Source organism: Haliaeetus leucocephalus, unplaced genomic scaffold (genome assembly GCF_000737465.1).
Source record: "Haliaeetus leucocephalus isolate CR32 unplaced genomic scaffold, Haliaeetus_leucocephalus-4.0 Scaffold76, whole genome shotgun sequence".
Taxonomy (NCBI): domain Eukaryota; kingdom Metazoa; phylum Chordata; class Aves; order Accipitriformes; family Accipitridae; genus Haliaeetus; species Haliaeetus leucocephalus.
The window spans coordinates 2,511,546-2,533,621 of record NW_010972512.1 but is presented as its reverse complement, the minus strand read 5'-3'; the positions used below and the strand labels follow the sequence as shown (position 1 = coordinate 2,533,621).

Sequence of the window (22,076 nt, the reverse complement as noted above, 5' to 3'; positions counted from 1 at the left end):
TAATAAAACTACAAAATACTGAAATGGACATGGTGGGAGAAAAGGAAGGAAACAAGAATTGCTGAGTTGTTAGATGTTTTAAACTTCTTACCGCTCCAGTTATCAGAAGTGACCTCAAAATATGTAATACTTTGTTTCTTATTTGATCACATAAGAACTTTTTTCCAAAGTGGAGGTAAGATCTTTTCTAGTCTGCAGCTGGTCCTGTTGGAGCATGATGCAAAGTTTACAGACATACAAACTAGTATCATTACATTCTAAACAAGTTGTCATGGGGAATTCTGAAATGATTAGGAGAGCTGGGATCTTAGTGGAGAAGGTCTGTGTGCTGTGTATGTGTGTTTTGTTTGCTGGTTTTTTATTATTGTTTTAAAAATATGATTCTACAGTCTAGAATATACTGCATTGTTTGCTCTTCTACTAACTATATAGGTGTCTAAGAGGGTACAGGTAAATATTCCTTAACAGAGACTGAGATATCTAGAATTTGTAGCAGCGACTTACTGTGCTAATTTCTATACACATACTTCTGACTTCATTGCAGGATCTAAATAAGCCAACCAGTTGCAGTCTGGAAAAATAGTGTGGTACAGAAATTACTGTAATAATTTTAACCTTAAAATCCTAAGGCCACAGTGAAGGTCAGTTAGCTTATTTGATAACATTACAGAGCGGCTGAAAGGTAGTCTTTGCTCCAGAAGTTGGGGAGCATTGTGCCTTCTGTGATTATGCATAATAGTAACTGCAGTCATTCAAAATGAACTGCTGAGTTGCTTAAATTTCTTCATAGTGCAGTGAACCCTGACAGCTGCCGCTATTGCTTGTACTATTGCCTGTTCTTCTGTTTGCTATCCTGGTAGTTATTTAATTCTGTTAAGTAGTTCTGACATCTTTTGTATGTTGCTACTCTTCAGAGGTATACAGCTGTCTCATGTTCTTACTCATATGACGAGTCTAAACCTAGTAGACAGCAGCACTTTGCTTTTAAGAATTTGACTAATAGAGTTCAGAGTAACAGCTACCTTACTGATAATAACCAAAGGTATAAATACTATGGCAAACTGGGAATTGCTTGGTGAGTCTGGTACTTGCCAACCTATCGTATGCACAAATTAAACATGTCCTATGTTAAAATACCTTGTACATGGTGTACAAGGTTAAAATCCCTTGTACAGGGAATGATTCTAATGCTCCTGTATAGGAATGTACCATATACAAGTACAAGTTTGAGTGAAAAGACAAGGGTTTTGGAGCTGGATACAGCTCAAAATTTTATTTCATATGGCTCAAAACTGTGCAATTATCTCTTTATAACTGTTAGATGGCCCTGGGTGCTTGTTTAACTTGTGACCTAGCAGGTATGTTTGTAGAGGGCCAGATGGGCCCTTCAGAGGGAGGATTTGTCATCCCTGGCTTGAGTACTTCGTCTAAAGTCCAGTTTTGCAAGTATATCTTCTTTGGCAACTGGTATCAGGTCTAAACTTAGTTAAATATGAATATATTGACTGGTCTAATTTAAAAGAGCACTGTTAGCAGTGCTTGATTTATTTTCTGTAAGTCAGATTACTGAGGGATGTGTGTTTTTAATCAATTTAAAATATTCTGCTTCTTTTTCTTTGTAGTGGAACTTTGAAAAACTTGTCAAACAGTATGAATTTTAATACTCTAAAAGGCATAGTCCTCAGCTGTAACGAGCAGACCAATTTTTGTAAATTTGACATAAAAAATAATTTGACATTATTGGGGAACATGATCACTGCCTCCTGTTCTTTAAGCTATCAAATGTTCTAGAAAGAACAATTGTTACAATTAAGATTTGTCCAAGAATGAATTCTGTTTTATTCTATGAAGAAAAGAGTTACGATTAAGATTTTCCGTGTTTGATCTCTACCAGAGGTATAGGCTTTGGAAAGTATGATAAAAACATTATCTTAAACCATCCTCAAACTGTCTTCTGCTCTGCCTGCATCTGTTAGGGCTTTACTGCTTTTGTGAATTGGGGGGGCAATAAATGACCTGAGTCATGGTTTTTTTTTTTTTTTTTTTTTTCCCCCCAGCTTCTAGATTCTTCACCATTGTGAAGCTACTTGTTTACAAAATCTGGGGCTGGGATGAGTCTTGGTCTGAAAATTAAAACTGTATATGTGTTCTCACTTGAAAGTGCTTGCGAGCATAGCTAAGTATCAAGTAATTATAGTGTATTACTTGATATGGTTATATGCACACCTGAAAGCTTGTTTGCCACCCATGTGCTCCTGGTAATTATCTGCCCAATACCTACTCCTCTGATGCTCAAGGATGAATGCGGTAGACTCTTTTATCATAAATAGAAGTCTGGGAGCAGAGAGTAACAGGAAAGTTGAAGGGAAAGAATCTGCCAGGTTCTTTCACAGACATTTTACTGAAGACCTTATGATAAACTGAGTTTCCTCATAGAAGAAGAGGCTAATGCAGGGCCTAATGTCTGATTTAGACTCCAGCTTGATAAACTAGTCTGCCTGGATTCAGGTCTCCAGACTCGCTGAAAGCAGTTGCGTGGCCATGAATAATAATAATGGGCAAAGCTTGACATGTTGTTGAATTGCAAATAAGTATTGGGGCAGCCATGAACAGTGAATGGTTGCTTGAAATGTGCTTGCCTGGTAGCTCCAAAGATAAGCATGTCTAAATTTGTGTATCAGGCTGGGTTTTTTGTGAGGTTTGGTTTTTTTTGTTTTGGGGTGGGTTTTTTTTCTTTCCCTGTGCCTGTAATGATGTTTGAGTGAAACCTTGCAGCCTCAATGCGTAGGTTTTTTTGATAGATAAGAGATGGCCTAACAGCCATATCAGAGTTCTGTGTTTTGGTTTACATGGTCCACTTGGTGAGCTGGGTTCAGCTTCCTTCCATCTTGTATTTTGTGTTTTTGGATGACATGAGGAATGGCTGTTGGTGTAACACATTCCGCTGAAATAGCCAAATGTTGGCTGATTTGGCAAAAAAATCTGGGAGAAACTTTGTCCTTGGGAGAGGGGAGAATATATTTCTTAGCTATGTATGTGGCCCTCTATAAAGCTGAAGACTGTCCCCTTTGCAACAGTCTTTGTGGATTGTAATAGAATAGCATCTGGCCCAAAATCCTGCGGAAGCTGGACCATCCCAAGGTTATTTGCCATCTTTACTTCTTAGTCTTGTTGATCATGGCTTGTAAATTAAGGTAGAAGGCAGAGAGAGTGGGAATGTTATCATTCCTATATAAATGAAACTTAACTTCCCTGGCCTTTTGGCATTGGTTAATGTCTGTCATGACCAAATAAGTGCTTTATTCTTTGGACTACTTGTCCATGCAGACTATTCTTAATACATGAGTGCCTTGCATGTGAATCCAAGTTCCTTTTGAAGGCCTTCTGAGGCTCTAAGTTTGACCAGGGAGTTTGTTGATCACCAGAGGGTTTCAGCAGGATGTACAAGTTGTCTTGCTTATTGCAGTTTGCTCTTAGAATGAAATGCAAGAGTATTTGAGCATATGTAACTGTTCTGGAATTCATATGGAAATATATTTAAAAATTGTTATTGTAAGGGTGGTAGCAGGGGTTTTGGGTGGTGTTAAGATAAATCCACTATATAATAATGTTCTGTTTAAGCGAACACTCGCTTGTGTTCCTGCCTGATGATGAGCAGCAACTCTGTCAAGTTCCTTCTAAGAACTTCTAGTGAAATATCAGTGATAATTACTGGGTTCTTCTTCTCAAGGCTTGCTATTCTGGGGGAAGGAGAGAGGAGAGGGATGACCAGCTCTAACAGCCCTGTAATTTACTGCTGCAAAAAGAATAGTGTAACTCTAGGTTTAAGGAATTGTTCACCCTCCCTGTCTGAACATACTATGTTCCTAGTTTTGATAAAGAAAACTTCTGACTTGGTGTATTTAATTTCTCTAGCTGTTGAGTTCATGATAATTTTAATTGGGGGAAAAAAAACAAATTCCAGAAATACGGTACCACAGTTAATGGTATCTCAGCACTTGGCTGCAGGAGTGGGTGAAGTCATCGAGCTTTCCTGGTGCGGAGCGAGCTGCTGGTGGAAACTTTGTGTGCGCTTTTTTTTAATGTGTGTGAGATCATGGACAATATTTACCACTTTTACAGTGTTTAATATTAATTAAATGCTGACCCTCCTGATTTTGTGATGTTCAAATTGTGGAGATGGAAATACTTTAAAATTACATAGTGTTACCTAAGGCTTGGGGTTTCTAGGGCTAATGTGTTCTGTGGCATCTCCGGTATGCTTAAATGAAACAGTGCTAAGAGCGTTAAATATGCTGTCCTCTTTTGCCTTATGAACTCTGTTGTCTTAAGTATTGGCTTATATTAAAATTATTTTACTTTTCTGGAGTTTTTCTTTTCAGGCAAATTTTGAGGGGTGAGCAGGAAGTACCAGACTCGATGAGTTTCCATCGAAATGTCGGAAAAGTCAGGCCAGAGTACAAAAGCAAAGGATGGAAAAACAAAGTATGCAACACTCAGTCTGTTTAATACTTACAAGGGAAAATCACTGGAAACTCAGAAAACCACAGGTGAGTAAACTGGCTGTAGTTTTGCATTCTATTTCATCATTACTGTAGTACTAATTAAGAGTGCAAAGTATATGAGCACTTCACCACAGCAAGATTTTTGAACTGCTTGATACAACAGTTAAGTAGAAGAACTCTGGAAAGCAATCTTGATTACAGTTTCTGGTTAGCTATAAACAAGAGTATCAGTTCAGGGAGACAGCATTTGCAGTCTAGTAGGAAATAGAGTATAGATAAATAAAAACTGGTTTATAGCTGCAGTCTCTATTTGTTATCAGCATATGACATGCCATTCCCCAGCTGTGCTTCTTAACCGTGTTTCAGAAAACACTTGTGGTACTGGAGGTGTTTGATTAACAAGACAATGCTGACTTTCAGATCAGGTGCTTTGTTTTGCAGACAAACACTGGGTGAAACTTATACTAAAGTTTCAGAGAAGGCCACTGTGGGCCTGCTTTTTTGTGATTGATTAAATTGAGAACCAGGGGGGAAATGACACTCTGAAGGCTTTTAATTTGATTTGACATACTTGCCTAAATTGAGGGGTGAAAGAGGGGAAGCACATTCAAACTTTGTTAAAGTTTGCCACAATATTATTTTTAAAAGTTGAAACTGAGATTTTTGTAATGATACAATGTGCCTAGGGCAGTATCTTGTACTTGTTCACCTGAGATGATTAGTTGGTAGGCTGAATGTCCCATGTAGTCCATTAGCTTCATATTGCTCTTTTATACTTGTGGTCTGGAGTAAATGCAATTTGTAGCAATGTTTGTGCAAGAGCAGCATCTGCTAACTGAAACTGACAGCAAAAAATAAATGGGTTGGACCCATGTGGGTATTCCTGGACTCATAAAGGTACATTAAACCCCAAAAAGGAGCAAGAGAATGATGCTTGTCAACATGTTAAAAGATATTAAAACATCAACGTCACATTTTAAAGGGCTCCTCTAGCTTTCTGTCACTGAGCATTGTGTATAGAGGCTCTGGAATAGGCTAACCGTAGTGACACACTATTCAAAAAGTACTCAAGTTGTCCCAAACCAAGTATTTTATAATTCCCATTTTTTAAATTAAATTATGAAGAATTTTGTGTTTCTAATTCTTATATTTTCTTGAGTTTCTTGCAAAACATTTTTAGTGATTTGTACAGCTTTGCTGAATACTACCTGCTAAACAGCATTGTTAACTTGCACTTTCTGTTTTGGCATGCAGTTGCTGCACGCCATGGATTACAGAGTCTTGGAAAAGTTGCTATTTCAAGGAGGATGCCTCCCCCAGCTAACCTCCCCAGTCTCAAAGCAGAGAACAAAGGCAATGACCCTAATGTGAACATTGTGCCTAAAGATGGCACAGGATGGGCTTCAAAACAAGAACAGCATGAAGAAGAAAAGTAAGTGACCAATGAGATCAGGGTTGTTTTGCTGTGCTATTTCTCTCAAGCTTTCCCAAAACAAGGGGTGGGCAGGGCATGGGAAGAAATTGGCTCGACTTGACTATCCTCAAGATAGCTACCAGGGAGGAAAGAAGAATCTTGCTATTAGGGCGATAGTTCAAAAGAACAACAACAATAATAACCACACTTAGGTTGAAAGCAGTACGCTTACAAATTCCGTATAAGGGGATGAGTGTTTCCTTTAGCCAACTGACTTGGGTACCTTTGTGTAAGTTTTGGTGGCTGCTTAAGGGAAATACTATAGCATGTTTTTGTAAGATCAGTGTAATCAACTTAAAAGTCTCTTGGAACTCTAGGAAGAACCCTTAGGCACACAGCAGCTAAGTTAAATAATAACTTGCAAGTTTGTGAGAGTATGCAAAAATCTGTTTAATTTAGTGTGATTGTGCTGATGTATGGCAGAGGAAGCTCAAAAATTCTTGATTTGTACACATTTGTTTGAATCTGTGCTTTTCCTAATGGTTCTTAATATTTGCACTTTGGTTAGTATGCTATAAATTCTACAGACTTACAAAAATTTTCTGTCTTAAACTTTACACCGTTGCTTCATGCTCCCCCAATATGTGATACAAACAAAACAGAGGTGATGGTGATGCACTGATGTATACTGTGTATAATATAATTTCCCATGCTTAGTACAGTTCCATCTGCTGAGTTTGTTTCACACTTGTACAGGAGGTCAGCTAAAGAAAATAGAGACTAAAACTTTTCAATAATCTAATTAGAAGCTATTCTAAAGCAAAAGTTTTTTCCATGTAAGCTTAAAATAGGATATGCTTCTCACTACAAAAGTAAAACTGGGTTTTAAGTGTTTATGCTTTGACATATAAATTGTTCTGAAAAACCCTTGAAGATAGGGACACTGACTGTATGTCACTAGCACTTGTGAAAGCAAAAGATGATTAAAGGTTTTCTTCCCCTTCTTGCTGTCCCTTTATGTCTCCCTGTATACTTGACTACATTTAAATGTCAATTTTTGACATCTCTCTGAAAAGCTGTTAGACTTCAGGAATATACTGTTGTGTTTAGCTTTTTATTTTAAGCTTATGAAACCAAATTTGTCATTTTCTGCCCAATGTTTTGTATGGTACTTTAAAAACATCTTCTTGAACTTCAAGGTCACTTATACTTTGTCTAGTTAAATCTGTGTTGAGCCAGTAGCTTGTTTGACTAAAGCACACTTTATCTGCATCTTTGTCTGCCTTTCCATAGCCTACTGCGTGTGTTAAAAGTATATTCTAGTAATTGATGTTGCATTTAAAAATAAATAAATAGCTGCCCCTTATCTGCAACTGGAAGGTGTTTGCCTTTGTATTTTCATATGCGTTGTTCTGATAAAGGCATCGAAGACCACATACAAGTAAAACTAGTGAGGGGGAGGGTTTTGTTCCCAGGAACAGGTATGTATGCCCAGGCCACGAGTAAATTCTCCTCAATTCCTAAATGCATTTGCTCAAGTCTTCAGACCATCTTTGTAACTACTACTATATTTCTCCAATACTTCAACATGCTTATAAATGTTGCAGTTCACATATAAAGTGTTTTGGTATTCTTCTTGCAAGTGTGTGAATAAAGGTAGCTTCTTGGTATCAGCTTGCTTTAGTTTAATTCTTTTTCTCTTGTATCACTGCATTGGAGTTCACGTGTGTGAGTTGCTGCCTGTGATTACAAAATTTTTTTTCTGTTGCTTTCCCAAGTTGTCATTCTTCCTATGGGTATTGCTTCAGTCCCTTTTTCCTGGATAGTGCAGCCTGTTGTGTATTGATTTAGTTCAGCTAGCACCAAGCTGAGTTGTGTTCAGTTTTGTTTGTGTTCAGTTTTGGGCCCCTCACTACAGGACAGACATTGAGTTGCTGGAGCGTGTCCAGAGAAGGGCAACCAAGTTGGTGAGGGGCCTGGAGCACAAGTCTTACGAGGAGCGGCTGAGGGAGCTGGGGCTGTTTGCTCTAGAGAAGAGGAGGCTGAGGGGAGACCTTATCGCTCTCTACAACTACCTGAGGGGGGTTGTAGTGATGGTGGGTGCTGGTCTCTTCTGTCAGGTGGCTGGAGATAGGATGAGAGGAAATGGCCTCAAGTTGCGGCAAGGGAGATTTAGGTTGGATATTAGGAAAAAATTCTTTACTGAGGGGGTTGTCAGACATTGGAATAGGCTGCCCATGGAAGTGGTTGAGTCACCATCCCTGGAGGTATTCAAAAAGCACGTAGATGGGGTACTCCATAACATGGTTTAGTGGGCATGGATCATAGTTGGACTCGATGATCTTGAAGGTCTTTTCCAACCTAAATGATTCTATGATTCTTTCCCTTATGGAATGGTACACCTATAGGACAGTGTTTGTATAACTCAAATTCTAAATGGGCTTGGCTTTGAAACAGTAGAACTGTAAGAAATAAACCCTTAACAGTCTTGTTCCTTGTTTCACTTCTGAGTGGCAAAGTACAGCGACATAAGTTCGAACTTCCGCAGTCTGTTTAGAAAATGTGCAGCTGTAAGAAAATACAACTAAGTGGAAACAGGAAAGATGAGATTTTTTTTTTTTAAATTCTAGTAATCTGTGGAAACAAGTAAAAATTGCTTTTAGTTATCCTTGTGAGAAGCAAGTGTGTTTCTCCCCAGCAGTGGGGTTTTTTTTGGTGATGTTGACTTCTACATAATTTCTGAGACTACCGTGTAGAGTTTTGGGCTGATCGCTGCAGAACCCAAATGGAACTGACTTCCTGGTGGCAGTTCTCAGAAATTTAGGATTACTTTAGGATCTATTTAAAGCATTTACAGTTGTTTATTGTAAGTTAACTTGACTTGATACTGCACTAGTTATCTTTTTACTGGTATAATAAAGTGATTCTAGACTCCTGGATTTGCCCTGTAACTTCTATTTTATCAAAAATTACTACTACTGGAGATCTTGACTTGTAGACACTAATGCTTTGGAGTCTTAAGTTACCTGAATATAAAGATTTCAGAAATAGCTGTTCTTGAAAGAAGTTAAACAACATCACTGAATCTGTAGACTAGGAAGATCTTCAAGAATATGCCTGGTTTTTTATATTGGACAAAATGAGTGCTTATGTCTGCCTCTTCATTGTTAAGATAGTGAAATTGGGACTTTGTTCTTAATAGGCTTAAACTTCTGGGCTCCAGTTCATGGTACCCATAATTTTTTCATGATGCCTTTAGCTTTCCTTACCAGTTTCTTTTACTTTGTAATTTCTAACATATATTTGCCTCCTTTCTCTCAGTTCATGGTGGTCTTTAAGTGCTTTCCTCTATTAACTCCTGAGGCAAGAGAACATTATTCCAAATTACTCCCTTCCGTGGTTGTAGATTGGTTGGGTTTTGATTGTCCAATATACTACTTCAAAAGTTATAATTCTGTTCACGCCTGACTGCATTTTCTGCTCAGCCATTTTCATTCATTCCTCTCCACTTTGGGAGATCTACTTTTGAAAGAATTAGCTAATTTATTCCAATTTTTAACTGTTACTATAACAACTCCTTTTATGTAAGAAAATGGTTTTTCTGCAGAAGAGTAGTTATTGGTTCTTCAACTGTGTAGCTACCTCATTTCATTCACTTGTTTGTGGTAGTAATCCTGGCGATCTTATACCGTGCTCACCCTCTTGTATTCACAAGTGCTTTCTTCTAATTCTAGACAGCCAGAAGTGCCACAGGCACAGCCAAAACCTGCTGTTCCTGCTCCTCCAGAAGCAGCTCCTGTTGCCAAATCGTGGGCCAACACCAAACCAGGTGGACAAGATGGTAAGTGATGTTCAAGGTGGAGGGGTTCTTGACAGGCCTAGCAGGCTGTGAATGCAGCTGTGAGAGACCCCCAGACTCAGCAACCATTTGAGTCTTAACCGGGACAGTTGGGACTATGAATGCTGTGGAGACAACTTTCTTGGCTGGAAGGTGAGCTGATCCCCTGTCACTCAAGTGAGCTCCAGCCTGATTTAGCAGCAGGTCTGACTGCCTTTTAAAGGGCTGGCATAGTCACCCCTTTTGGATTGACAGGGAAATGGTGGTGACAGCATAAGATCTTGAACGTGGCTGTGGTGAGGAGGGAAAATCTCGGTCGGTAGTTATAATGCATACAATTTTGGCATGAAAAGGAGAACCATAAACAGTTAGTGGTCATTCCGATCATAATTTTGGATCATTTTGTGCAAAATGTGTATGGTCTTGCTTCTATTTAAATGTCTGCTATGCGATATTTTTCCCTTTATTTTATAGATTCCTTGGTTATTTTTTCAAAGTGATAGTATTCAAGTAGGGTTTATTCTGGGAAAAGCATTAAAGGTGTGTTTTGGGGTTTGTAACATAATTGTATTAAAGGATGGAGAACTATTTCCATTAGTGTGAATCTTGGCTTGAGTGTTTTCATTACAGGTGTAAGATCAGAGCTAAATCTTTAGCAGATGTTTTTTTAATTGCTTGTAGAGTGAGAGGTTACTTAGAATTCCTCTGTCTCCATTACGAATGTTTTATTCCTTAAATTTGAGGCTTGCAAGCTTTCTGTGGCTATAACATAGAGTTTTGGCTTCCAAGTCGAAGAAGTGAGCTCTCTTCTGGGTAGAGATATTGGAATAGTAAAATCTGAATTGCATGGAGGTAACTTCTGAGCCATTATATGGAGTTTGTTAACATTGCATATCGAATTATTTTGCCTCTTTATGCAGTGACAATTCTAGATTTTCCACTCTTTGCTCTCCTCTGTAATGCTCAGTGTTTCCTTCATTGTCAAGTATAGGAACTCTCTTCCTTTAAGCTTTTACAGGATTTTTGTAGAATAAAAAAAAGGAATTAATACTGATGCAAAGTGATCTGCATACCAGCCTTTCTACATAAGCTGATAAGATCATCTCTATGACACAGGAAATAGTGATTCAGCTCAATGGCTTCAAAATGCATTTAGCTAATAATTTTGTAGTTACCATGGCAGCTTGTGTGCCAAGCCCAGATGGCACCCTCATTTCATTCAATTAATGCAGTAGTGGGTTTGCTGTTTCAAGAAGAAATACAGAATTAAATTGGCATCAGCTGCTTGCTCTTCTCCTCAGTTTGAAACTCGGGATACACCTGTTGTGTTCATGTTTTCCTGATCTGCAGTTGGCTGGTGGAACTTGTAGCTTTTCCAGATGCCTTGTATGCATTCCAGCAGTCATTCAGCTGGCTGCCTCGTCCTCTTTTAAGACTGCAGTTGAGTGAGGCAAGACTAAATCCTTCTCTGATGCTGTTGGTGGCCATGTAGAAAGGAAAGACTTCTATAATGTAATGGCAGCATGTATTTTTCAGCTCGTGCATTGGCTAAAAGTTGGGGTTGATTGCTACCATAACATTTTTTAATTCTTTGACTTCTTTCGGAACTGTTGGCTGACAATCTGGCTATTTCAGGTTGATAGGTTAAGGGCTGTCAAGCTGATCACTGAGGATGCCATTACTTTGCAATTAAAACATTGTTGCTGTTACTGCTGTAACAGACTGCTGTTAAAGTCTACTGTGTAGACTTGAGCAGAAAACATTTTTCAAAGTTCATAAAACTCATGAATGTTGCATGCCACAGGACCTCTGAAGAGGCTCCCTTGCCTGGAAGGCCATCCAGTTAGTGTGACTGCAGTTTTCAGTCCCGTTAAGCAAGTCATTGGATGTAGCTGCTTGGGAATGTCAAGAGTCCAGTGTCCATTAACAAAAAACAAGTTAATGTGATCCATAGTATGTGAAGTTGGAATGAAGATTGAAAGATTTCAAGGCAATTTGTAGGCACAGGGGTAAATAGTGATATTTGCTGTCATGCGTTTACAAAGAAAGTACAAAGAGTAAGGAGTTTATCCTGTGCTTGACTCATAATCTTAAGGAAAAAAAAAAAACCATCAGGACATCCCTGCATTTTATTGTTACAAAGGATTCTTTCACAGATCGGAGAGAACAGAAGCTTTCTAGCTGTTAGCTAAAAAAAAAAAAAAAAGAAAAGTGTATCATGGGGATTGGTGGGTTTTGGATGGCATATGTCCAGATCCTTTTTTGTGAGTTTCCGCTATAATCCATGTAGCCTAATACAATGTCACTTACAGTAGCCAGTAATAAAGACAGGTACAGGAACAGGGTGTTATTCAGGCTGTTGGAATAGAAATCTTCCCTTAGTAAGATTATCAGTGATTTGGTACTAGTTGACCTAATAGGTCAATATCCATTATGTGTAGGGGGGGAGGGGGGTGTGAGAAATTGATTCTGAGTAGATGCTAACAAAACCTTCTAAAGAGGAAGACTATATATTTGGCTTCCCTACCATGTGCAACAGAAGTCTTACATTCCAATCCTGAGTTATGATGTCAAGGGTTTTAGAAATCAAAGAATGCTATGGTTCTGATAGTTTTCTCATAATGTAAAAGCTGTGGCCTTTTAAAGTCCTGAAGAATTATTTGTTGTTATTAGAACAGTAATTAAACTTAAGGGCTTTTGCAATAATGTAGTTTCCCATTCTTGGGGTTGACTATAGTTGTAGCATAAACTGAGGGAAATCTTTGTCTGGAAGGAGAAGAAAACAGTGTTAATAGAGCCGAGGAATTTCCAGTATTCCCTGTGTTAAGTCTTGTTCCATTGTCCTTTATTACTTTCTGATGCTTCTGGATTTTTCTCAGCCCCAACAGGTGTGATAGTTGGCCTAGTAAATTTAACAACTTTGGTAGCAAATGTGAATGCTTTACAAGGATTGCTCTTCACTTATGTGAATTATGTTGCCAGTAAATTAATGTGGCTTTAACCTTCACTTTTTAAGGGTGATCAGGCTTTTATCACTTTCTGAACTGTTATGACTACAGAAAGTTGTGACTTTGTGAATATCTTGCTGCGTAGGTCCAGCTATTCAAGTAAATAGTTATTTCCAGCAAGAGTTTCCCAGTCTGCCGGCAGCTGGGGATCAGGAAAAGTCAGGGAAAGAGAAAGATACACCTGAAGAGCTCCACGGATCAGGACCCAACTTGCGACCGCAAAGTAAGTATATACTACAAATTTTTGTGAAGTTGTGTGGGTGTGTAACTTGTTTATTACAAGATTACTTGTGCCCTGTACAAAATAAATTGACAATGAATTGACTGTTTTAATCAACACACTCCTACACTGAAGAAACAGATTTTCGGGGCTTTCTTCTGCTTTACTGTGTTCCTGGTGTGTGGAAAATAGGGCATTTAATCCTATCCTGCAGTTCACTTTCTGTTTTCCCAACCTAGTCAGTACTCCACTTGTGCTCTGAAGAGCATTTGTTAGTTGTACAATACTGGCATTTTCTTACTTCTGGCTGCTAGAGGTCACAACAGCTAAAATATGTATTTAATCAATTCTCCTAATATTAACTAATTATATAAATCATCATTAGGGTTGTCCCCAAATAGTTAGTTCTCATAAGAGAGTAGCCTGAAAAATCCTGAATAGGAAGTTTGATCTACAGGATACCAAAAGAGTGGACTGTGATTTGAAAGGCATTGGCATCTTCAGCTCATGGCTGAGGTGGTCTGACTAGCTGGATCTGTTTCAGCTGGCGGGGATTAGATCTAGTGAAAACAACCATAACAGTGCTGGTTTTAGATGTCTCTGAAGAAATGTGTATGTATTGCTTCCCCATATTCTTTTAATGGGGGGGCATGTGGGATTGTGCTTGCTTCCAGTGAAAAACAGGATTCCTTTCTTCCTCAAAAGCTTGTTTTCGATGAGGTTTGATGGGACTAGGGATCCTTTCCTGCAGTGTAGGTGGCACTGTCTTGTGCCAGTGGTAGGCAAGATGTGCCCTGCTTTTAGAGGGCTTGGGCTCTTGGGGAATCCTTAACTCCTCTCTGTTGTACAGGCCTCAGTTTTGCTTGATTTGTTTGTCAGGTCCTGCAGACTGAGGCTATGTGCTTGTTAATGTCCTCACCTGATTTTGATGTAAAGAATAAGCGTGTCAAGAAATTTGAGAGATGTCCAATACCAAATTAGCTATTTTCCATAGCTACGCGTATCTCTTCCAGCCTCCTACAGGCAGTTACAGTTTTGGTTGGCACTGTGCATACTATATTAAGACCTTCTTTCAGGTCTGACAGCAGAAAGCTGTCAGAAAGCATGTAAACCAACATGACGAGTGTTGCCCCTTTAGCAGCTGTGCTCCCCAGCAAAGATAAGTGGAAGAACTGTAATGGATACATAGGAGCGTAGTTTTAACACTGCTTAAAGGGTTTGTGCCCCTAAAGGAACATTATTTACAATGTGTGTCTGAATTTTTGTTGGTCCCTGTGGATTTGAGCACTGCTGCTAAGTTTACTCTTTTTTTTGTCATAACCCATGCTCTGTAGGCAGAAACTCCTAAAAGAATGGACTGCCTGGCACAAGTGATAGGTCATTAAAATCCCTTACTTTTCCTGGACTTCTTGCTAGACATTCACACCAAGAAGTACAGCCCTCATTACTTCTATTCTATCCTTATCAGACAGAGATACAAGCCAGACTCTGGATACCTGTCTTCACTTAGATTCTAACGTACAGGTATATGTCATTTTGAGCTGCTTGAGAGTTTCATGGTAGGCCTTTGCCGCTTAAGAAGCGTGATCTTTCCCTTGACAGCATCTTCTCACTGAGTCAACAATGGCCCACTTACCACAACTAAATCTGTTTTCTCTCCTGTGCTATTATTAGTATCCTTCCTAAATTGCATTGTGGTTTGGAAGGTAGAGTAGGACAACTAAGAGCAGTCTATAAATTTAACTCTTAGCCTTCAGGAACACAGCTGGATATAGGGCTGAAGAGGATTAGAAAACAGCCTCTGTTTTCTCAAGTGGCCGTTGCTTGTTTCGGTAGCAGATATGAACATGTGTCTGCACAGATCGCTGTGTCTCTGAAAACTGGGTAGGAAGAATGTGTTTTTCATCATGCCCATCTGTAAATCTGTAATATAAAGTCTGTTCTTGTTTTTTTCTTGTACTGATTCTGTCCATGCAGATGCTACTAGTTGGAGAGAAGGTGGTAATAAGAGCAACTCGCCCAGTTCTCCAACCGATCAAGAAGCTAAGGCTCTTGGTCAAGAAGATGGTAATGCTACACCAGCAGAACAAAATGACGGCCAGAAGGCAGCAGAAAAGAGGGATGTGCGGTTACCACAGGTCCCTCAGCCCAAGCTGAATGGCCAGCAGCAACCGCCTATCTCATCTCAGTACAGAGCAATGATGCCACCTTATGTAAGTGATGGTTACATGAAAAGTTTTTAAGCAGCAGGGATTGATTATTGGCTAGCGTGATTTCCTTATGCCCCTTTCTCCTCCCTCCATGGAATGCTTAGCAGTTCTGCTAGAAGAGGTGGGATTGCAACCAACTCCTTGAAGGATGTGGCTACCTGTTGCTGCTCCTGCTACACTGAGTTTGAACTTGTCAGGAGTTGATCAATGCTTGTAATCACTCCACCTTGGTGACTTGATGTCACACACTTGTGATATTAAGCAAACTGTCTTGAGTGAAGAGTCTTGCTTTACTTCCATTGTGATTCCTTCGATGATCTCAGTATGCTTAATGCAATGATTTTTTTTTTTTTTTAATGAATGCCTCCTGTTTTTAAACCTTTCTTAGATGTTTAATCAGTATCCTAGAATGGCATATCCTCCTTCCATGCAAGGTCCAACGAGATTTCCCAATTCTGAGCCCAGCAGGTAAGAAACCTTACAAGTGTTACTGTTGTATGGGTATGAACTCTGACTCAATGGAGAAAAGGGGGGGGGGGGGAATTTGCACTGAGTATATTGATTATGATTATACACTAGATAAGAACTGCCACTGGTTAGTCTCGCAAGTTTGGCTTGTGTGGAGCAGTGCCATGGAGTGATTTGTGTTTGACAACTGCAAAACTTGAGGGAATTCTGCACATTACAGGGTTTTTGATTGGGAAGAGCAGGAGTCAGTTGGGGACACCTTTAAAACTTCAACCAGTATTTTGCCTGTAAAAGGACTCTTTTATTGTTATAATGAAAGTAGTTAATTTCTGGTTCTCAACTCTACTGCTCTCCAACTAATGCATTATAAAACTGTAGAACTGTAATGCATTATAAAATTAGTTTTCCTCCTTTCTGTGCATTTCTCCATAGTTGAGGATGGTTGTGCACATGCATGAGGAAATAGGGGATGCTATAGGCAGTAGGGTACAAACTTTGATGGGTGATCTGTTGTTGGGATCAGGAAGAGGACAGGATGAGAGGGATGACTGGGAAAACTTGAGTATAGGAGTAGGAAGAAGGTACAGAACCTTTGACAGTGGGAAAGCATTGAAAAGTATAAAGGAATATCTCCAAGGTGGATAAATTGGTGTTAAGAAGGATGCCAGATGCATGCAGTTTGTTGTTTGAAAGTTACAAGGCACGTGGTTTTCTACTGTCAACTGATGTTTGGCTTGTTTATGAAGTGTGCAAGCAAGACTATAGCATCTAATCTTTCTCTTACATAAAGAACCATCTGGTGGTGTAGCAGTAATTATTTGAACTACAATAGTCACACACATGGATGATAGTTCACATTTATACTGTATTTGAGAGAACAGTACTGTATACTTCAAATAATTGCATACAATTTGACATTTTATCTAGTCATTTTGTGGATAAATAGTGACAGTGGTCTTTGTTTCTCTCTTTTTTATTTTAGAGGGCCAAGGGGAAGAGGACCACCTTCATGGTGTTCAGAACCTATTGAGCGACCATCCATTCTTAGTGCTAGTGAACTTAAAGAACTTGATAAATTTGATAATCTAGATGCTGAGGCTGATGAAGGCTGGGCTGGTAAGCACATCAAATTAATGTTTTCTGTTATGTGTACATTGAATCCTTCTGAAAGATTAATTGAATATTTGCTTATGCATCAGGTGCTCAGAGTGAAGTGGATTACACTGAGCAGTTGAACTTCAGTGATGATGATGAGCAAGGAAGTAGTCAAAAAGAAAAGGAAAGTGGGTGAGTTGCTTGCCAGTTGGGTGTGAATGCCACTTAACTAGCTTAGCTTTTGGGAAGGTTGAATGAAATGAGTGCAAGTACTCATTCCAATAACATTTATTCCAGTAATTTAATACTGTATTAAATTGCATAACTGTCTGCAGACTCCAGTCAGCTGGGCATGTACTAGAAATTATCCTTGCTGTGAGGAATTTTTGCTCTTGCTAAGAAACATTGAGGATAGAAGATAAATCACCAAATACCTGTGTGGAGTACACCTTCCATTTTTCTTATTTCTTTGCACATAGTGATGAACAAACACCATCAAAAGATTCCCAGAGTCCTGATGGCCAGAAGGAAACAGAAGAACAGACAGGTGCTAAGTCTGCTACACAGGTTTCCACAGCAGCAACCAAAGGGTCTTACGGCAAAAGCTCTCAGCTTGATCAGGTTTGTGTGTTCTTTTCTTCAGCTCTTCTGGCAACAGCCTTGTCAGGAGAGGTCCAACTCGGGTGTCTTTCCAAACTGACAGGTCAATTAAGGTTATGAACATGAGTGAAAGCATTAGCTACTGAAAGCTTTATCTGAGCTGTGGTAACTGTGATCGGGTGCTGCTTAGTCAACTTAGCTGCTTCTCGTCGCAAAATAAAAATAGCATGTCTTTATCTACTGTGTTCTAATCCACAGTTGTGAGGGGGTGAGAACGCTTGTGTCAGTTACTGTGACTCAACTGGCAAGCTTTAACTCTATACTGTTGTCTGTCCATCCCTGTAACAGTGAATAAAGCTGTTCTGGCAGGCAGATAGATTTTATACAGACCGTGTAGAGTTCATCAGCTCAGCCATTTTGGGTTTTGGTTTATCCTCTAGTAGAGGATGAGTGGCAACCACCTCAGCTTATGTCTGCTTCAGCCCTATTTTTTTAATTTGCCCCACACCCCCACAGGAAAAGCTACTGTTGGCTTTGAAAATTTCCCAGAAATGTTTTCTCTTGACACCAGTAGTAATGAAGCTGGGGGATCCTGAATTAGTTGTACTTGCACTTTCTCTGTATATAAAGATCACGTCTTTCAAGGTTTGAAGCTACACTGAATCCGAGAGAAAAAACAGTGCAGTAACATAAACTCTGGAATTTGGACGTGGGAATTTCTAAAGTAATTGTTCAGTAATGAAGTACATTACTTCAGTGAAGTAATCTTCAGTGTGTGAAGTGGAAATGTTCTTGCCCTTGTTTTGCATGCAAATTTGTGTTGTGTGCAGATAGTTCACTAGGTGTAGTATCTTAATGCAGTAGAAAACAGTAAATTTAAAATTTGTTAGCACGACTGTTGTTATGAGCTTGCTTAACCCTGGTACTGTGTTTGATCTAATAGGATCGGGGTCCAGCACAGCCTTCTATACATGAAAGAGGTGGTCCTGCTCTTCATCCAAAATCTATTTTACCACCGGTAAGAAAGATTAGAATTGTCTTTACTTCCTTGAGTTACATTCTTTAATGCTATGGTGGAAGGATTTTGACTAAGGAAAGTAAAAATATGCTTCACATAAGGATGAGCCTTTTCTTTAACAACTAAAATGATCATAGTGACTGTGGCCAGTAAGAATGGGACCCCAACACAGCCATGCTGCTAATTGTGTAAAGCAGCCCTGTCTTGTAAGTGGCGTATGAAATGCATGAGAACTTCAAGAGCTTTCAGTTATCCAGTCCCATTTGGGAACTAGAGAGGACATGGGCATGGGAACAGTGCTGGAGCGCTGATTGTTGAGGCAGACAGGGAGATGAAGTCCCAAACAAAATGTGTATATAGTAGCTTCTTACCAATTTTCAACACGTCTTATTAAAATCTCTGTTATCCTGAGCTACCTGGAATTTCTTTGGCTCCTTGGGGGGACTTTTGTCTGAGATCTACCCTGAGTCTCTGTGATTTAGAGCGGCCTGTAAACAAATCTAAAAGATGTTTGTCATCTTTGCTGTCACTTTGCCTTGGTGATGAGGAGGAGGAGTGACATGAGCCCAACTGAGTCCTTACCTCTCCTTTCTAAGCTCAAGTTGCATGAGTCTGAACTGGAGCAGGAAGGTGGGGGCTTGCTTTTTCTTCCGAATCTTGCTTTTTAAAGGTGCCATGCAAATACATGTGTCAACAAATAGTTAAAATGTAATATTTCAGCTGGCTATTTATATCATACATGTTCAACTTGACTTAACTGATTTTAATATTGCAGCACCCTCCTCCCCCTGATCGCCAGGTAGGACCTGGAAGGCAGGGACCCTTTCCCCCTAAACCAGTACCAGATGAAGATGAAATTTGGAAACAGAGGAGAAGACAGCAGTCAGAGATATCCGCTGCTGTTGAGCGAGCCCGTAAGCGGCGAGAAGAGGAAGAAAGAAGAATGGAAGAACAGCGAAAAGCCGCTTGTGCTGAAAAGCTAAAACGGTTAAATGAGAAATTTGGCTGTGTGACAAAACCCTCCCGGGAAGACCCTCTGAAAGAGAGAGAGCGGGAAAGGGAGAGGGAGAGGGAGCGGGAGAGGGAGAGGGAAAGAGAAAGGGAGCGGGAGAGGGAAAAGGAGAGGGAGAGGGAGAGAGAGAAAGAGAGGGAAAGGGAGAAAGAAAAGGAAAGGGAGAGGGAGAAGGAAAAGGAAAAAGAAGAAAAAGAAAAACTGGAGAAGGCAAAAGAGCAGGAAAGGGAGAAAGAGAAAGAAAAGGAGATGGAGAAAGAGGAAAAGGAGAGTGAGAAGGAGAAAGAAGATGAGAAACCAGCACATGAGGTTCCTGAGCCTGTAGAACCTGTGGCAACACCTGTAGTAGAAAAACAAGAAAGTGAAACCAGAAATAACAAGGAAGAAAAAGGTATGCTTTCACGCAAGTAGGAGTTGTCTGTCTTAAAGATGAGCCACAGAGCATAGTTGTAATCTAGGAGTCTAATTTGCATACCTAATTAACCTAGTGCATCTAGACCATTTGTTTTTCTGGCACATTACAGCTGCTAACTGTCCTTTGAGCTAGACCTGTTTGCCCAACTCACCAGAACATTAAAGGAAAAATGGGTTCTGGGATTTAGGCTGGACTTTGAAGAATACAGAAAGAAAATCAGGCTTTCTTTTCTTTCTAAAGGAGGGTCAGCAACTTATGTTGCTAAAAAGCAATGTAAATTATTTCAGCTATTCTGTTCTTTCAGCGAGCCTAGAGAAGTAGACACAAAGAGCATGTATTTAAACTTGGTGCACTTTTTGTAGTGGAACTTGAATGCCACAAGAGAGCTGTTAGACTATGCTTAATAAGGTTCTGTTATCCTTTAAATGGATAAAAGTGATTGTAAAACCGAACTTTGGTTCATAAAAAAAGTTGATTCAAATGTAATATGGTAGCATTGATACAGCACTTCTCAAATCACATAATAGTTACAACCTAAATGCCAGTGGTTGATTACCCAGTGTATTTGAGTTTAAAAGGGACACCGAGAGACGTATTAACAACAATTGTTCTGTTTTGAGGGGTCATTCTTACCTTTTTTTGCCTTTATTGGTTTTGGAAACTAAGACTGTGAGGTTAGAGAATGCAGACTGTTTTCATTTTAGAACAACATCCTTTATCTGACGTTCTGGTTAAATTGTCATAGTTTCAAGATTCACTCTTGTCTCCCGCATGGGGTTGGTTGTTTTTTTTTTTCAGAAGATCAAGCGGTCTTTACCAGACAAGATAGTAGTCGGAATGAGAAAGAGATTTCACAAGTGACTCATGAGAGTGAGCCAGATTCAGGATCTCAGCCTCGTCCTGCTGTTTCCTCGGGCTATTCTAAACAGTTCCAGAAGTCATTACCACCAAGATTTCAGAGGCAACAGGTAACTAACCTGTTCATTAAAAGAAGGAAGCTCATTAAAAGAATGATGTCTTCTGTCTCATTCTGAATAAGAACATGACCATAGGAGTTCCAAAAAGCATAAGTTGTTGGTTCCCAGCTTCTCTAACATCTGTGGTATTGGCAGGAATTGCTCTGCATGGAACACTTCTTGTCACTTGCAGTGTAAGTGAGCAGAAGGCAAGAGAGGCTCTTAAAACTGGCTGTTTCTTCCATCAGTTGCTGGCAGTAGAGCATTGCCCAGTGGTTGCCTATGGAACCTGGGGTTTGATGATCATTGTTTCTGCAGCTTTTCCTTAAAGGGTATGACACTCACAAATGTAATTTCGATTGGGTCCTATGGTCTGAAGAGCACTTTGCATTAATGACATGCATGAAGCATAGGTTGTTCTGTGTCTCAGCTGAACACCAGCAAAACTGTATCTATTCTAAATTGTCTGGTCTGGTTTTCTCCCTTTTCTCCTAGTTCATCCTGATGCATGTTTGCAATTAACTTTCAGAATGCATAGTGTCCTGGAGATAACTGTATTTGTTGTTTCAAAGGGTTATTTGAATTCTGCTCAAGTTTTCATCTTAACAAAAAGTCTGGTAATACTGTTTTCTGTTATGCAGGAGCAAATGAAACAGCAGCAGTGGCAGCAACAACAGCAAGGTGTCCTTCCACAGTCTGCTCCCTCACAGCCTTCTAGTGGCCCTGTCCCACCTCCCCAGCACAGACCCCTTTACCAGCCCATGCAGCCCCATCCTCAGCATTTAGCTTCAATGGGCTTTGATCCACGGTGGCTTATGATGCAGTCTTACATGGACCCACGAATGATGTCAGGAAGACCTGCAATGGATATGCCTCCTATTCATCCAGGTAAAATCTGGCAGCATTTCTTGACTGTTCAGCTTTCTTGGTTTTGAAATAGAAGTCTTTCCCAAACCACACTATGTATAGTAACAGCGAATGGGTGGGGTTTTTAAAGAAGAAAACTACATTATTTCATTGTTTGAGACAAAATAGATTTTAGTAATACTGGAAAAATGATAGTCATGTGTCAATGTGTATCTTTGACTGTAAAGTAAAATCACAACTTTCACATTATAGGCATGTTAGTGACAGTTAAGGATGTATTCAGAATGTCAGCATAAGCCTTACTTTGTTACAGATATTAAAGCTGGTATCAGTTAGTTTGAACTGAGAAAAATAGCGTATTTACCATTTGTATTTCATTATATGTTAGCACTTGATACCACATGGCTTAGTAAAAAAAGCCATGAAATTTTGTTATTTTTATATTATGTA

General features: G+C 39.5%; 1 protein-coding gene across 18 annotated transcripts in view; it reads left to right on the top strand.

The window, feature by feature from the left end:
- Window positions 1-22,076, top strand: part of PRRC2C (proline-rich coiled-coil 2C) — a 65,388-nt gene that overhangs the window by 3,575 nt on the left and 39,737 nt on the right. For 13 of the 18 annotated variants that reach the window (XM_010581421.1, XM_010581350.1, XM_010581453.1 and 10 more), the window contains exons 2-14: window positions 4,383-4,550; window positions 5,760-5,937; window positions 9,654-9,760; window positions 12,851-12,988; window positions 14,948-15,198; window positions 15,584-15,663; window positions 16,646-16,779; window positions 16,863-16,950; window positions 17,238-17,379; window positions 18,302-18,376; window positions 19,152-19,779; window positions 20,602-20,771; window positions 21,401-21,647. In XM_010581421.1, coding sequence (XP_010579723.1) covers window positions 4,436-4,550; window positions 5,760-5,937; window positions 9,654-9,760; window positions 12,851-12,988; window positions 14,948-15,198; window positions 15,584-15,663; window positions 16,646-16,779; window positions 16,863-16,950; window positions 17,238-17,379; window positions 18,302-18,376; window positions 19,152-19,779; window positions 20,602-20,771; window positions 21,401-21,647 — 2,353 coding nt within the window. In that variant the 5' untranslated portion in view covers window positions 4,383-4,435. Of the gene's footprint in view, window positions 1-4,382; window positions 4,551-5,759; window positions 5,938-9,653; window positions 9,761-12,850; window positions 12,989-14,348; window positions 14,510-14,947; window positions 15,199-15,583; window positions 15,664-16,645; window positions 16,780-16,862; window positions 16,951-17,237; window positions 17,380-18,301; window positions 18,377-19,151; window positions 19,780-20,601; window positions 20,772-21,400; window positions 21,648-22,076 lie in introns of those variants that run through there. The other 5 variants (XM_010581386.1, XM_010581394.1, XM_010581485.1 and 2 more) reach the window with 2 other exon arrangements.